Source organism: Euleptes europaea, chromosome 9, assembly GCF_029931775.1.
Source record: "Euleptes europaea isolate rEulEur1 chromosome 9, rEulEur1.hap1, whole genome shotgun sequence".
Classification (NCBI taxonomy): domain Eukaryota; kingdom Metazoa; phylum Chordata; class Lepidosauria; order Squamata; family Sphaerodactylidae; genus Euleptes; species Euleptes europaea.
The window spans coordinates 79991617-80009236 of NC_079320.1; the positions used below are offsets into that span (position 1 = coordinate 79991617).

A 17620-nucleotide genomic window follows, 5' to 3' on the forward strand; every position below is an offset into this window, starting at 1 on the left:
GACACTTACAGAATTCCTTAATGAGTTGTTCCTCAGTAAAGTTGCCCCCTTATTATGGGAAGATTGACCACAATTCAACATGGAATTATTCACATTTAAACCTCTTATAAAGGCCCCCATGATTCTATTAACAGGATGTTTAAAATACCACAGGCTGAGCAGAACCCTCCTGAGAAATTTTGTCTAATCTTTTCAGACTTGTTTTGCCTTCCCTCAGTATCCTTCTGGTAGTTCTATATGAGGAGGGGGGCTCAGAATTTATTTCAGGTGAAATCTGGTGACCACTTTGAGAGGTGTGGAAATCCCTGCCAGGCATTTCATAACTACTGGCAAGATTCCCTCCCCCCCCCTTCCCCACTGAATTCTACTGAGGAATATCCAAATTTTGCTTTTAGTTTGCAAGACGTGAGCAAGGCTGGTAATGATAGGACATTTTAGAGGTAATTAATTCATAGAGTCGCCGTTAAGTCGGAAGCGACGTGACAGCACAACACACACAAAATTTGCACATTAGTGGACTTCATGGAGTGGATCCTGAATACTGTCAGCAGAAGGATGGATCTTTGCCACGTTACTCCTCCCCCCCCCAGCAGTCCCTTCCTAGGGTCACACAATCGGTGTGGACTAATGGCACCACATGGTTTGGGGGTTGCAGTGGAGGGGGGAAATGGGGCAAAATTATCCCTTCTCCCTCTTCCGTCAGCACAAATTTCCATCAGTACATGGCTATTAAATCAAGTGGGTTCCTTGGCCTTGGGAATCTACTTCACAAGGGTCAGAAGGTATTGTTGGGGGCAAAGGAATACTGCAAAGATTCAGGTTCTTCCCAATGTCAGTGTTCTGGATCCAACCTCGTGTGTTCACATTGCTTATATATTATGTGTAATATTATATATGACATATATATGTTAGGCAGGTGCAATCCTTCTGCCCAGCTGTTTGCTGGTTCTGCACATTCAGCTGATGTAAAGGCAGATATAAATTTTCCATGTTGCCTTGAAATAAAAGAAAGATTGCAATTGTGTGCTTGCTGTATTTATTTAATTGGGTCATTTTAACCATTTCCCTAAGTTGATTTCGTTTGCGCAAGTTGTTTCCTTAACTGCTCTTTTGCTAACGGATAGATTTAACTGAACGTGAGTCAGTTCAATGAAAAGCAATCCTAATAAATCTCTACTGAGAAAAGCCTTGGTGTGACTTGGTGTTTCAGGTAGCAATCCTGCCCATGCCTGGGTGGTATTAAGCTACTCAAGTGTGTCATCTGCCGAGAATCTCTAGACTACTTTCTCTTACTGAGGATTTTATTTGGCTGCCAGCAAAGTCTTTGCGTAGGCTCCGCAGGGAGTTTTCCCAAGCCCTAAGTCATTAATAATTGCTGCAACAAATCTCTAAAAATATAATAAGTGCTTTATTTTTCCGTCGTCCAAATATGTGTATGATAATTGGAACATATTGCATTGAGGAATGCAAGGATATTGAATGTATTTGATTTGATACAAACAAGTCTCTGGTACCGAAATAAGATATCTAGTACAAATTAACGTTGCACCCACATCTGATTAGGAATTAATCTGCTTTTTATAATTGCAGCCTGAATTTAGATAAACGTATACAGTAGTAGGACAACTTCAAAGGCAACCTGCATAATTCATTTATTTAAAACCGAAAAGTGCAGTCTGTCATTAATAAGAGCATTGATTGCTATACTTCAGATTGCATAGAAATGAGAAGTTATGTATTGGTTGCCAAATTTTGATTGTGGGGGTTGAGTCTAAAGAGAAATAATACTCTGGGTCTCTTCCCCCACCCCCACCATCGTGTAGCTGGATAAGAAAAGTTGCTTAATTTCTCAAGTAATACATTTTCGTCTTCTGATTAGCTGTCTCATTTTGTGAGCCTTGTAATTTTGTGGAGTCAATTAACTGGCATTCTATGTTGGGGTAGATGGACATCGCAGATTTCTAATGAAGTAGCTGGAGGTGTTTGTGGGATGATCTGTGCATGATAATTGAGCTGAAATTGTTAGTATTGGCTTTACAAAGAGAGAGAGAGAGAGGAAATGATACAAGAAAAAAATCAAAACAATGACAACTTCCTGTAGGTGTTTGTGATAGTGTCATCCTCCTAGAAAAACCCCTTGATAATATAAGATGCAAGAATTATCATTATGAGGTAAGATGCAGTTGACTGTTGTAAACATTAATTCAAACAAATTATGTTTTCTGTGGCTATTGATCTTATTATGCATTCTCTCTGTTTCTGCTTTTCTTCGCATGTAGAAGATAGATGAAGAAAATGAAGCAAACTTGCTAGCAGTTCTCACAGAGACGTTGGACAATATCCCCGTGGATGAGGATGGCTTACCTTCATTTGATGCATTGACTGATGGTGATGTGACCAACGAAAACGATGCTAGTTCTTCGCCAATGCCCGACAGCACCCCTCCACCTCAGGAGGCAGAAGAGCCATCTCTAGTAAGAGCCTACCTTCCTACTGTTTAACAGGAAATAGAGGTGTCATCTCTAGCTGGTCACCTGCCACATGAGTATGACTTAGCCATAGTGAGGTTTCGATTTTTCCTTTCGATTGAACAGCCCAGATTGAGAGTTGCGGGGGAGGATGGCTTCCTCGGCTGGCTCAAAGGCCAGATAAGAGCTCTCAAGAGGCCGGATCCAGCTCCCGGGCTGTATGTTTGACACCCATGCTCTAATCACTACATAAGCGGCAGACTCTGATCTGGAGAACCGGGTTCGATTCCCAACTCCTCCACGTGAAGCCTGCTGGGTGACCTTGGGCTAGTCACAGTGGTCTCAGAACTCTCTCAGCCCCACCTACCTCACAAGGTGCCTTCTGTGGGGAGGGGAAGGGAAGGTGATTGTAAGCCACTTTGAGACCCCTTAAAGATAGAGAAAAGCGGGCTATAAAACCCATCTCTTCTTCCTTGTGTAAAAGGAAGCTCATCCCCTCTGGCGAAGTCATATATAAAAATATTGGTGGTGAAAAATGCTGTCCAGTCACAGCCAATTTATGGTGATCCCATAGGGTTTTCAAGGCTAGAAATGATAACAGGTGGTTTGCTGTTGCCTGTGTAGCAACCCTGGACTTTTGTGGTGGGCTCCTATCCAAGTACTAACTAGGGCTGATATTGCTGAGCTTTCAAGATCTGAGAAGATCAGACTAGTCTGAGCCATCCAGATGACGGCATGAAAATATTACCTGGCTCAAAAAAATCCACATTTTTGGCCTAGGAATAACTAGGAGAATGTCACTTTATAGAGTATAAAATGTTTTTTTTTTTAGTTTTTTATTTCATATCCATAAAAATACAAACAAACAAACATAAAATGCATAACAGGATAACATAAACAACACAATACAAAACAAGAATTAACTGGGTGAGCATACAGAGTTTTGTTTCCCTCTTATAATCTTCCCTAAATTATACTATTCTAGCTTTATGACATTAGGTGTGCTATTTTTTATATAAACTTTTTATTGCTTTTATAATAAAACATACAAAAAAGGAAAAAAAGAAAAGAACAAGATAATAATAATAATAAAATCATAATCCAATACAAAAAAAACACATGAAATACACAAAAACATATACAGAGCACTATTACGACCAATGCTAATACATTATTGTTTACTATCTTTTCTTTTAAAAAAAGCCTATAGTGCCCAAAACCCTACCACCCACCTATGTGCCCTTCACCATTGGACTTCCGGCGAAGTGTTATGACAGTATATAAAAACCTATTATTATAATCATTAATTAAAAATCACATTGAACTATAATTCATTAACTATACCTTTAAAATCCGTTTTTGCCAATTTATCCCAATATGTGGCGGCCTTTAACCATGTGTGTTTAAATTCATCCATATCTTTACCATGTAAAGAGTCTGTAATTTTGGCCATCCGCATATACATCCATAGTTTTTCTCTCCACTCTTTAATTGAAGGTTTATTTATTTGCTTCCATTTTTTAGCAATTGTAATTCTTGCTGCGGCAAAGCTATATTGACATATGACTCTGTCACCTTTATCTAAATCTTTTTTTGGAATACCCAATAAACAAAAGGCAGGATCTTTTTTTATTTTTAATTTAGTCAGATTGTTAGTTTCATTCAAAACCAATTGTCAAAACCTAATTTTTTTACAAAACCACCAAACATGCATGTATGTACCTATATCTGTTCCACATTTCCAACAGAGAGCCTTATCGTCTTTTTTCATTTTACTTAATAATACTGGGGTTATGTACCATCTACAAAACATTTTATATAAATTTTCTCTTATTTCATTCGTAATAGTAAATTTAAATTCCTTTTTCCACAGATTTTCCCATATCTCCAAATCTATATTGTAATCTAGATCCCTCATCCATTTCACCATCACTGGTTTAATCCTTTCCTGTTCTAAATTCATTTCTATAAATACTTTATAAATCCTTCCTATCAATCCTTTATTACCCTTAGATAGTATAATCTCAAATTTAGATTTGGTTTGATTAAAACCCAACCTATTATCTTTACTGAATACATCCCTTAATTTATAGTACATAATTTGAAGTTCTTCTCGAGTTTTCAACACCCAGATCCTGTCTTTATATTCTATCATTTCTCTATATTTATTACAATCCAGATTTAAATGTGCACCCCTTCTCATAAAGGCTTCTATGGGGTTAATCCAACCAGGAGTTTTACTTTCAAAAAAACCTTTATATTTATTCCACATTTGTAATAAATTTTTCCTAATAATATGGGAATTAAATTCTTTATTTACTTTCTCCTTCTCATACCATAAGTATGCACGCCACCCGAATCGTAATTTAAATCCCTCTAATTCTAATAACTTCGGGTTCTCTAAGAGAATCCAATTTTTTATCCAGGTGAAACAAGCTGCTTGATAATACATTCTCAAATCTGGCAATCCCAACCATCCTGTTTCTTTCAACTCAATTAAATTATTATATGCTATCCTATGTCTATCCTATTGGGAAAAAATTACACAGGAAAACAAAGAATTACTGGATTCTCCAGTAACTAAAGAAGAATTAGAAGAAGCAATAAGTAAAAGTAAATTAAATAAATCACCAGGGCCAGACGGATTTACCGCATCTTATTATAAAGTATTTAAAGACCAGTTAATTCCCTATTTAATGGAGGTGATGAATTTAGGTTTGACAAAGAGTATTATCCCTCAAACATGGAAACAAGCAAACATAGTACTAATACCAAGGTAAATTCTGATGTATCGGAAGTTAAAAATTATAGACCGATTTAATTATTAAATACTGATTACAAATTATTTGTTGCAATTTTAGCTACTAGACTGAAAAGGGTATTAAATCAATTAATACATGAAGACCAAGCAGGATTTTTACCAGGAAGACTGATCAGTCAGAATGTAAGGGTGGTAATAGATCTTTTAGAATACGCGGAACAAGATATAATCCCGATAGCTATGGTATTTCTGGACGCGGAAAAAGCATTTGATAATGTAAATTGGCAGTTTATGATCAAGGTGTTAGAGTTTATGGATTTTGGCGAGAATTTTAAAACTGCTATAAAAAGTGTATATACTCAACAAACTGCCAATTTGCTTATAAATGGATCACTATCACCAAAGATTGAAATTCAAAGGGGAACGAGACAGGGATGTCCTCTTTCCCCTTTGCTGTTTATTTTAGTATTAGAATTGTTATTGAATAATCTTAGAAAAACTGAAGAAGTAGTTGGTGTACGAATAGGGAGAAACCAATATAAAGTTAGAGCATATGCAGATGATTTAGTATGTTTTTTGATTGATCCGATTGAGCAAATTGATAGATGGAATAAAATTTTGGAGGTTTATGGAAAGCTTTCAGGCTTTAAAATTAATAAAACTAAAACTAAGATATTGGTTAAAAATATGACTCTCTCACAACAACAAATATTAACTAAAAGACGGGATTTAATATTGAACACAAAGTTAAATATTTAGGTATATGGATATCGAATAATAATCTCAATTTATTTCAAAACAATTATGTAAATCAATGGCAACAGATAATGAAAGATTTGAAAAGCTGGGGAAAAATGCCATTATCATTCTGGGGACGAATCTCAGTAATTAAAATGATGTTACTACCTAAAATGCTTTTTTTGTTTCAAAATTTACCAATAGTGAAAGGTGCTCAGATATTTAAAAATTGGAAGAAAGATATTCTGAGTTTTCTTTGGGGTAAAGGTGTGCTATTTTTTGTTCAATCATCCAGTCTCATGAAATATGTAGTTTGCAATTACATAATAAAACTAGCCTTATTGAATTATCATCTGATTTTAACATTCATGCTAACTTATTTGTAATCACTCATTTCTATTATTTACTTTTCCAGTATAGATTTCTATCTAAGCATTTTCATTTCTGTAGGTTATCCAGGCTGTGTGACCGAGATCTTGGTATTTTCTTTCCTGACGTTTCGCCAGCAGCTGTGGCAGGCATCTTCAGAGGAGTAATACTGAAGGACAGTGTCTCCTCTGAAGATGCCTGCCACAGCTGCTGGCGAAACGTCAGGAAAGAAAATACCAAGACCACGGTCACACAGTCCGGATAACCTACAAGAACCAAAGCCTTCGACAATATTTTCCTTTTCATTTCTATTTCTATTTATACATATTTTACAAGACATGTGAATTTTATTCATTTGGTTTGTCAACTTGGCCATCACTACATACTCTGCTAATTTATCTTTCCAGTCTTCTACATCTGGACAGTCTTCCACTTTGTGGCAAGCACCATTCTTGCGGCCGTGATCATGTATCTAAACAGCTCTTTTGAAGACTTCACAATAGCAGATTGAAGAATCGCTAACAGCATGGTTTTTAGGATCCGTTGCAAATTTAACTTTTAAGATTTTTTTGAATTTCAGTATGGACTTCACTCCCAAAAATTTTTTTCCCCTTCTTACCATGTATGAAAGAATGTCCCGTCTGTCTCCTTGCATTTCCAGCAGTGTCTACTCACATCCTTGTTTATCTTCTGGATATCTTTTGGTGTAATGTACCAAAACAAAACAAAAATTGTACCAATTTTCTCTCAAAGCTTGACTTGCTGTAAATTTAATTGTTTTAGTCCATAACTGCTCCCACTGTTGCATCATGATCTCCTTTCCAAAGTTCTGCATCCATTTCACCATGATTTAACTTGTTCAGACCTAGTGTTATATTTAAGTAGCAATTTATATATCTTGCCCAGGAGATGACCTTTGTTTTTTGTAATCAGGCTTTTAAATTCTGTCATTACTCTCATTTTGCCCGTTTCCAGGCAGTCTTTTCTTAATCTTGAGACCAACTGACAGTATGTAAGCCATTTTATAGGGTACAAAATGGTTTTGTCAGCCTCTTGATGGTAACCTTTTTGACCATTGTGTGAAGTGTTTTTTTTTAAATATCTTTCTTCTGTAGAAGCTGAAAGTCAACATAGACAATATGAAATCCATGAGTCAGGACACGGGTTCTGAACCACGCTCCCAGTTATACGTTCAAGCAGAAACTCCCCTTTAAAAGGCTCTCCATTTCTCCATTCGGCTGCAACCAAGGCATGGGGGAAGGAGGGGCTTCTGGCTTCCCTCCCATGGAATTTTTGCCACTAAAGTGGCACTGGGGGACCTGTTTGCCCCTTCCTCTTGCTTCACGTGCCCTGGGATGGCCACATGGTGCCAGGGGAAGTGGCAAAAAGAGCCCCTCCAGTGCCATTTCCAGTGGCAAAACTGCAGGAGAGCAGTCTAAAGCCCTGTCCGCGCAGCTTCTGCGCCCCTGTACCCGGCAGGGTCTCTGCCTTAGAGGTGGGTCAGGCCGGAGGCGCCTCCTCAGCCTCAGACCAGTCCGAGGGAGAGTCAGAACTTTCTCCGCCCTTGGACGCAGCCAGGTTGTCGAGAGTTCAGCCCTTAGCCTCTCTAGCCTGTTGCTGCTTCCTCCCTGGCCATGGCTCCTCTCTGGCCTTATATCTCCTCCAGGCCAGAGAGGTCCCACCCTCTCCCAGCCTCTGCCCCACCCCCCGGAAGTTTATAAAAGGCCTGGCAGGCTTGTTCCTCAGTGGAATATGCTGCCGCCGGCCTGCAGGCTCTTCCCCGCCCCACCCTTGTTCTCCTGACGATCAGCTGTTGAGCAGGGCGAGGTTCTTCAGCTCGCGTCTCTCCCGTTGCAGCTGAAGCTGGGGCTCGCTGGCCGGCCTCAGCATCGCTCGTGCTCTCCCCTCCTCGCCGGGTGCCTGGAGGGAGAGAAGGAGAAGGTGCGGCTGCCTCTTTCTTGCCCCGGGAGGGGCTGGCTTCCCCACGGCCCCTGTCAGCCTACCCCGCGGTGAGCCTTGCTGTCGCAGGGAGGCCCTGTGGGATGGGTGTGAGGCCCGGGCGGATGGCAGAGGAGCCCATCCCGGGACAAGCCCACCCGTGCCCCATTTACAGAGAAACCGAGGCCATTTCTTCAGGGCTGTTTCCCTTGCGGTCACCCTGCCGACTGCTTCAGGGCTTCTGTTTGAATATGCGTGCCTTTCCCAACTGTCATAGGTCACCTCTCTCTACCCTCGTGTTTCCACTCATTTTGCCTGCATTTTCCGGATTCTGGCTAAAAGAGCATCCAGAAAACATGGGCAAACCTTGTGGAAATGTGCAGCACGAGGTGACCACCGATGGTTGCATAATCAAAAGGAAGTTTCCAATTGAACATGTAACCTTGAGTTGAGTTGGGAACCCATGTCTTGACTTCTGGATTTTGTATCGTGTATTTTGGCATTTAGGCTTGAAGCGGAAGGTTGCATCCCACATCACCAATTTCCTTCCATGTAGAAATTCACATAAGGTTTTCATTCTTAGCATAATCCTTTTAGTCCTGCCATGTGGCTTAGCTATTTGGACTGCCCACCCTAGGAAATCAGGACAGGCTGCAGCTTCTCAGGGTGTGAATGGGGTACATAACGGGCAAAAGCATCTTGCTGTGTTGCACTTTGGTAGTGGGTAAAGCAGCTTACAGATGTAAAGGATTCTTTGGGCCTCCTCTGGTTGGACTGGGGTTTGAACTAGGGTTGCCAAACTCCAGGAGGTGGCTGGAGATCTCCTGAGATTACAGTTGATCTCCAGGTAACAGATATCAGTTCACCTGGAGAAAACGGACTTTATTGCATTATACCCTGTTGAAGTCCCACCCCAAACCCCACCCTCCTCATGCTCCAGCCCTAAAATCTCCAGTTTTTTTCTAATCTGGTGCTGGCAACCCTAGTTTGAAGTGAAGTCTTCCAAGACAGAGCCTTGGACATAATGACACACCTCTCACTTTTAGAGAGTTGAATGAGCAGCTTTTGCACATACAATCTTCATTGCGTAAAGCCAGATTACCTCAGCCTTGCTGGCCGCATAGCTGGTGGGTTCAGCACCTCTTCTGCTGTATGCTTGACTAGTTTCCTTCTTCAGCTAGGTAGGGCATGCCCTGTGTCCATTTTGTCTTCCCCAGCAATAGTTTCTGCACTTCTGGCTATTCTTCCCTGCTAAAGTATGTAAAGATGCAGTGCCTTATTCCATGCCCTGTTGGAGCCAGTGATGTGAGCAGTTCACAGTGACTTTGACCATCTTTGGACAAGCTTTTAATGTTGTAAAGGCAACAGACTGCGGGAAAACAGAGGTGCATCCCCCTGCTTGCTTGACATCCAGGTGACAATTGCAACGTTTGCATAGGGCCTATATGGATAAGTCTAATACATGTAGGAATTAATCATGTAGTTGTTTCTTTTTGGAATTTCTCTGGGCCTGATCCTGTAGAAACTTGATGCTATGCACCCTTTCCTCCCACGCAAGAAGCCTTCCCCAGGTGTAAAAGGCAGGGAGGGCAGTTTCACCCATTCCTTGCTGTACAGTACAGCCCACCATTTGCACTGTTTTTAACCCGTGTGGTGGCTGCCAGGGGAACTCAGGTCTCTGTAGTTGGTGCTATGTAGGAGTCATCCTTATGTGATTTGGTCTGTGCATATTGCACTGTACCCAGGGACGCAAACATTGTCTCCATACGTGGATCTCTGGTAGACTCAGAGATAGGTCTGTTGTTTCTGGCGGCCCACCATATTTATTTGTTTGTTTGTTTTTATTTATTTATGTTGTTCTTATGTGCTGCTCCCCCTGACAAAAGCCGGGCTCAGAGCAGCTTACAGCAAAATCAACACATTAAATTCAATAAAATACATTAAAACTGTTTGTATAACAATAAAAACCAGCCCCATGCATATTGACAATTGATAAAATCAGAAAAAAATCCAGTCCAGAAATACATAAAATGGCGCTTCTCAGTGGTGTATCTGGTACACAAGACCAATCAGGAATAATCAAAGAGTAGATAATCCCCCCACCTAGTAGTCACACCACGGGTAGTCTTTAGTCACAGGGCCCTGGAGATCTAAATATCTGATGAAACGTTGGGTGTAGAGATGCATAACTTTTTTGTCTCTTTTTTTTGTTTCTGTCATGTCCCGCCTTTCCCGAACCTTTACTCCCGTGATTCGCCTGCAGCTTAAGAAGCTCTTGTTGGCTCCAGCGAACACCCAGCTAAATTACAATGAATGCAGTGGCCTCAGCACACCCAACCATGCCAACGCCAATCACAGGATCAGAGCAAGCCCTATGGCGGTTAAGGTACGGCATTAATCTAAGCAATGTATCTGCGTCTCTGTAAAGGTAATTTGCAAAAGTGTTTTTAGTGTCTTCAGCTTCAGAGAACAACCTGCTTCAGACATTGATTTACTTTACTTATAGTGCTCCCTTCTCACTAAGACACAAGAGGGATTGCATTTATAGGTTTGGGTACCTCTCTTCTTATGCACCCTTTTTTCACCACACACCTCAAGTAATATGCGGCTGTGGAGGCTCCTATGCACAGTGGCACAGCTCATGCAGCTGCCCCTCCCCCTCTTTTTTGAGGGAGATTAATCTGACAAAGTGGCGCATCACGTATACAGGCCTCCACATGAAGCATCCATGTTATTTTATGTGCTTGGAGGAGGGGAAAGGTGCCCATCTCTTCCTCCACCCAGGCGATCGGGAGGACCAAACCCAGTATATATTTGAACTGCCATGTGTGGACTAAATCTCCCTGCATGGATTTGTTCAGAATTTTCGCAAAGTACATGAGGAAATGTGCAACACATAAAGAAAAACAAGTTGTGTTTGTTTCCTTTGTGTTTGGATGCCTTGGCCAGCTTGGTGTAGTGGTCAGGAGTGGTGGACTCTAATCTGGAGAACCGGGTTTGATTCCCCACTCCTCCATGTGAGTGGCAGACTCTAATCTGGTGAATTGGGTTTATTTCCCCACTCCTCATGAAGCCTGCTGGGTGACCTTGGGCTAGTCACAGTTCTCTTCGAACCCAGCCCCACTTACCTCACAAGTTGTCTGTTGTGGGGAGAGGAAGGGAAGGTGATTGTAAGCCCCTTTGAGACTCCTTAGGGGTAGAGAAAAGCAGGGTATAAGAACCAGCTCTTCTTCTTTTCTTTTCTTGCGGCTGAATTAGTCTGCATTTTGCTCTAGTCCTATGCGCCGAGTGGTAGATGGCATCATTAAAATATTACCGATGTGTTGACATGCAACTTCAGGCTGCTTCTTCCTGAGCACCTAACCTAGAAAAAGATGATGCTAGAAGCTCGACAGAAAGGTCTATATCAACCATTAATTGGCTGGGACACCGACAGTGGTGTAATTCTGTTAGCAGGCTGTATTAAACAATGTTTATCTTGCCGTCGACTGTAACTGAAAACAGAGCGTTTAGGGGTACTTAAGAGAGTTGTGAACGCTGGGCTTGAGCAATCAGCAGCAAATTAAGGTTTAAACCAGCTTAATTTTTTTCCCTTCCATTCATAATAAAGACGCTGTAGGGTCTTGTTAGTTATATGTTGTTGAGTTGGAACACTGAAACGTAAGAGAAATGAAATAAAAAGCCACATAAATGTCATTTAGGAATTTTAAATGTAATTTCCTTTCCTTGTCCTGCAAACAGTTATTCACAGCTCATAGATCTAGTACACTTAGACCGAACACTTCACTGAAAATATCATCTCTTCCGAAAACCTCTATCCGTTCTGATAAGGTTCAGTTCACTAATTTCAGCTTTTCTTTCTTTCTTTTTATTGTGTCTTGTTTCTTAAGGCCGAGAATTCATGGAGCAATAAAGCGAAGAGCATTTGTCAACCGCAAAAGCCACAGAGGCGTCCTTGCTCGGAGCTTCTCAAGTATCTGACTACAAACGATGACCCCCCACAGACCAAACCAACAGAGAACAAGAACAACAACAGAGACAAATGCACGTCTAAAAAGAAGGCCCTTTTGCAGTCTCAGACACACCATTTGCAAGGTACGCTCGAGACTTAAAGAAGGTTGTTTCCTGCTTGCTGTGACCAGGTGGGTGTGGCGAATGAAGGAAGGTGGGGAGAAGCACAGGCGGTCTAGAACCAACAAGAGAACGTCTCGTAGTTGCTAAGACTACTGAGTAACCTGGCCTGCAAGCTTTTGTAGGGGTCAGAAGGGATAACTTCACCCACTTACGGAATGCGCGATGGTGTCTTATCCTGAGTTGGACAACTGGTCGATCTAGCTCTGTGTTGTCCACTCGGGCTGTGATTCTCCAGGGTCTCAGTCCTGGCTCTTTCCCGGCTCCACTGCTTGAGCTTTTCCTAGGAAGGCATTGAGCCTGAGGCCTTCTGGAGGCCAAGTATGGGTCTTTCCACTTAGCTTCGGATCCCTCGATGACGTGGCTGATCTCACTGTAGGGTCCTCCTCTAGCCAGAGCTGACTGGTGGTAAAAGGACAGAATCCCCCTCCCTCCATCACTGTGAGTCCAAGCCCAGAAACTAGAATGACACTAGAAGACCGAGACTCTTCCCACCCACCCCTTCAATCCACGTAGAGTTAAGAAGTTATGAGAAGAGGCTGCCCAAGTAGCAAAAGGTGCTGGGTGGTCCTTCTTACTGTGCCTCTGCCATGATATTTAAGAAGTTGCAAAGACAAAAAGTGTGCAAGAACCCTATGTGGAAATGGCTGGCACATTCTGTCTTTACCACTTCCCCTTCAAATGTTGCAGCAGAGGCAATGCTAAGACAAGCTTCCCAAAGCAAAGTTTCTGTAAGAGAGCCAGCATAGTGTAGAAGAAGAAGAAGAGTTGGTTTTTATACCCCTCTTTTCTCTACTGTAAGGAGTCTCAAAGCGGCCTACAATTGCCTTCCCTCCCCACAACAGGTACCTTCTGAGGTAGGTGAGGCTGAGAGAGTTCGGAGAGAACTGTGACTGGCCCAAAGTCACCCAGCAGGCTTCATGTGGAGGAGTTGGGAATTGAACCCGGTTCTCCAGATCAGAGTCTGCCGCTCATGTAGTGATTAGAGCATGGGTGTCAAACATACAGCCCAGGGGCTGGATCCGGCCTCTTGAGATCTCTTATCTGGCCCACAAGCCAGCCCAGGCAGCCATCCTCCCTCACCCCCAGTGCCGGCCTGGGCTGGCGGGGTTGCCAGCCGAGTCAGCCACCCACCTCTTGATCTGGGCTGGCGAGGTGTGTCCCGGCCCGACCAAGTGACATTTATTTAATCTCCGGCCCTCGTAACAAATGAATTTGACACCCCTGGATTAGAGCGTCAGACTGGTATCTGGGAGACCCAGGTTTGAGCCCCCAATCCTGCCATGAAAGCTTGCTAAATGACTTTGGGTCTCTCTCAGCCCAACCTATCTCAAGGGTGGTTGATGTGAGAAGAAAATGCGGGGTGGGGGGGAGAGAATTATGTTGTAAGCACCCCCTTTGTGGGGAATATCTTAGTACTTAAATCTGTATCTAAAAAATAAAAATTCATATTGCAGTAGGAAAAGTAGGAAACCCTTGAATAGAATGGTGAAGCTTCCCCTCCTGGCTTAGCAGAAATTAAAGCAGTCTCTGTGCATAAATGCATCCACACAGTTGCCTTTGAGAAATCGGAAATTGTATGTATAGCCAGGAGTCTACACCATTCCTTAGTCAGAGCACCACCCGTTGGCTAAGGACAGTTTCCAGACCGAAGCCTTAGGATGGATCTCTAGGTAAAAAGCTTCTTTACAGATTACACTTTTTGGTCTGCACCCCAGATGAGTTAAGCTTAGTATAAATGTGACAAGCACAAATTTTCAAGGAGAAAATGAAAGGGCCACACTAGTCACTAAGTGATTAAAAATTAAGGCCAAGGCCAATTGTGCAAAATAAAATAAAAGTCTATTTCATTACTCAGTTAAAACGAATTTCCTATGCATTTCGTCAACAGGCTTCTTCAGAGGAAACTTTGCAGTGTTTCTTCAAAAAGTGTACAAGATGGGTAGGCACGTGTTTGCAAACATGTGTGTCTTAAGGAGGAGTTTTCAGGGAGTCTAAATTAGCTACGCCCTGGATGGCCCAGGCTACCCTGATCTCGTCAGATCTTGGAAATTATGCAGGGTCGGGCCTGGTTAGTATTTGGATGGGAGACCACCAAGGAATGCCAGGGTCGCTGTGTAGAAGAAGGCAATGGCAAACCAACTGTGTTAGTCCCTTGTCATGAAAACCCTACGCAGTCACGTTAAGTCTGTTGTGACTTGATGGCACTTCACACAAACACAAAACTGCCACCATGTAATACATGACATGGTCCTATGAGATGATTGGGACAGAGGTGAAGGGGAAAGATTGACTGTAACCCAACGCGGTGTACTGGTTAAGAGTGGTGGTTTGGAGCAATGGATTCTAATCTGGAGAACCGGGTTTGATTCCCCACTCCTCCACATGAGCGGCGGACTCTAATCTGGTGAAACGGGTTGGTTTCCCCACTCCTCCACATGAAACCAGCTGGGTGACCTTGGGCTAGTCACACTTCTCTCCGAACACTCTCAGCTTCACCTACCTCACAAGGTGTTTCTGTGGGGAGAGGAAGGGAGGGTGATTGTAAGCCAGTTTGATTCTTCCTTAAGTGGTAGAGAAAGTCGGCATATTAAAATCAACTCTCCTTCTTCTCCTCTTTCTTATCCTGGGGGCTACATACTATCCCTCTGGGTGTTAATGCGCCACAATTTCCTGCCTACCCCACTGCCCCAGGATAACTAGTGGGAGTTGAAAACAGTTTGAAGAGACAGAATCTAGGCCTGCCTATAAACCCACCTGAGCATTCACTGAAGGTCATGAGGTAAACTGACTGGCACAAGATGGTTTGCTTGTCAAAAACTGAACAAGAATGCAGTTTATTCAGAAAGAAACCACTGAGTAAATGGTAATGCTTGTCCAAGAATTGTGGGATGTTAGGTTTCAGGCACTGCATGCCTAGGGAAACCCTTATCTTATAAATACAGCATTCTGTTGCAAGTGACATGCTAGGACTAGTAAACCCAACTGGCATACACTAAAACACCTCAGTTCCCCAGACAAGGAAACTGAACCAGTGCTCTGAGGTCTCCCTAGATCTTAATTCACCCTTCTCTGAAAGTAATCCTTCTCTTTCTCACTCCCGACTTCCAACCTCTAACTCTGAACCCTCAAGACCGATCTGACTGACAGGCAGTCGTAAGAACACTTTCCTGGGAGTAAGCCCAGTTGAATCCGCCTGAGTCAGATTCTGAGTAGACCCACTTAAGGGTGGCATTCTCAACCTCCCCCTGTCAAATCTTAATTCTTTCCCAGTAGCCGGTGCTTATAGGCTGGCTCTTGCGTTGCTCTGGTACATTTCTGTGCTCTGTCCATCACACTGAGCGTAAGCCAGGAGTAGCAGCTGTGGGGGGAGTAAAGGGTTAACTGGATTCCAGCTGCAAAGGACTGGTGATTTACCACTAGGACATAATTACTGTTCTGGACAAGTCGGGCAAGACAGTTCATTAGAGAGCCTCTTTTCTTTTTACCTGAGTAAAAATGAAGACATTGTTACCTTGCCGCGTATTCCTTAAGAGACAATAAAAACAGCTCTCCTGCAGCTCCTGAATAGACAATAAACGTGTCAGCCCTATTACATCTTTAAAGAAACAAAAACCCTAGCATTTTATACCTTTGTTTTCTAAACTGTGTCAGGTGTAGGAACCATTCTGACCCCTTTTGCTCATGTGAAGAAAAAGAAAGAAAGAAAGAAAGATTTCTTTACGGCCAACTAAACATCTCTAATGGCATTTAGTATTGGTTGCTGGATAAAGAGGCATTCAGTGGGAAGGGTGTGAGAGGGTGTAGCCCCCCCTCCCCCTGGCCAAGTATATACTTTATTTTCTCCATTCTGCCTGCTGCCCTGTCTAAAAGCTTACAGGCCCAACGAGGACCTATTTAAAGATACTACTTTTTAAATTAATTCCCTGACTAACTCTGTTTGGAAGATATGAAGCTGTTTTATACTGAGTCCAGCTAGTAGTCTCTCCGGGTCAGTACTGTCCACTCTGACTAGCAGTGGCGCTAGGTTTGCCAACCTCCAGGTGGTGGCTGAAGATCTGCTATTATGACCAAACTCCAGACAATAGAAGTCAGTTCCCCTGGAAAAAATGGCTGCTTTGGAAGGTAGATCCTACGGCATTATACCCTGCTGAAGTCCCTCCCCAAACCCCATCCTCCCCAGACTCCACCCTCAAAATCTCCAGGAATTTCCCAATCCAGAGGTGGCAAACCCTAAGTAGCTCTCAGGTATAGAAAGGTCTTTCACTTCAGTTACTACTCAGCCCTTTTAACTGGACATGTCAAAGATTGGACCTGAGACCTTCTGTGTGCTAAGCAGGTGCTCTACCACTGAGCTGTGGCCCTTTTCATTTTTTGCAAAGGAAGAACCCTGGCCTGAACTATGTTAGAAAATATCTGGGGCCACAGGGTCAGTTGTTGAGGGAAACTGGAATTAGGTAGTTTTTCTGAACACAGTAGAAACAAATGTCATTTCATCATTTCTCCTACCCCGAAAACTGCCCCCTCCTGCTCACACCACTCCCAAATTTTGATGCTAGTGGGGCAGTTCAGGGACATTGCTGGCTTTCCCAGCAACGGATCAATGAGAGATGCCTAAACGCGGAAATATTTTTTGGGCAAAAAAACATATAACAATTAAGTGCGTCAAGTCACAGCCATGGAGCCAACTTGGTGTCGTGGTTAAGAGCGGTGGACTCTAATCTGGAGAACCGGGTTTGATTCCCCACTCCTCCACATGCAACCTGCTGGGTGGCCTTGGGCCAGTCACAATTCTCTCAGAACTCTCTCAACCCACGCGGAGGCAGGCAATGGCAAACTACCTCCAAACATCTCTTGACAACCCTATGGGGTTGCCATAAGTCAGCTGTGACTTGACATTGTGCACACACACACACAAGTTGCAGCTGACTTAAGGTGACCCCCTCATGGGCTTTTCAAGGCAGGAGATGAACAGAGGTGGTTTGCCGTTGCCTTCTTCTGCGAAGCAACCCTGGTCTTCCTTGGTAGACTCCCATCCAAATAGTAACCATGGCCGACCCTGCTTAGTTTCCAAGCTCTGATGAGCTCAGGCTAATCTGGTCTGTTCAGGCTGCTGCTGTTGCCAGTTTAAATCTCCTTTGAATTTGTCTGTCAGCATCCAGGATAGCTAAATAGACTCCATGTTCATATAGTGTGGCTCAGGATGCCAGGTGGT

General features: G+C 42.8%; 1 protein-coding gene across 1 annotated transcript in view; it reads left to right on the plus strand.

The window, feature by feature from the left end:
* Window positions 1-2297: 2297 nt before the first annotated feature.
* PPARGC1A (PPARG coactivator 1 alpha) overlaps window positions 2298-17620 on the plus strand; it is a 49404-nt gene continuing 34081 nt past the window's right edge. Inside the window, exons 1-3 of the mRNA XM_056855593.1 lie at window positions 2298-2474; window positions 10538-10660; window positions 12165-12369. Coding sequence (XP_056711571.1) covers window positions 2427-2474; window positions 10538-10660; window positions 12165-12369 — 376 coding nt within the window. The 5' untranslated portion in view covers window positions 2298-2426. The remainder of the gene's footprint in view (window positions 2475-10537; window positions 10661-12164; window positions 12370-17620) is intronic.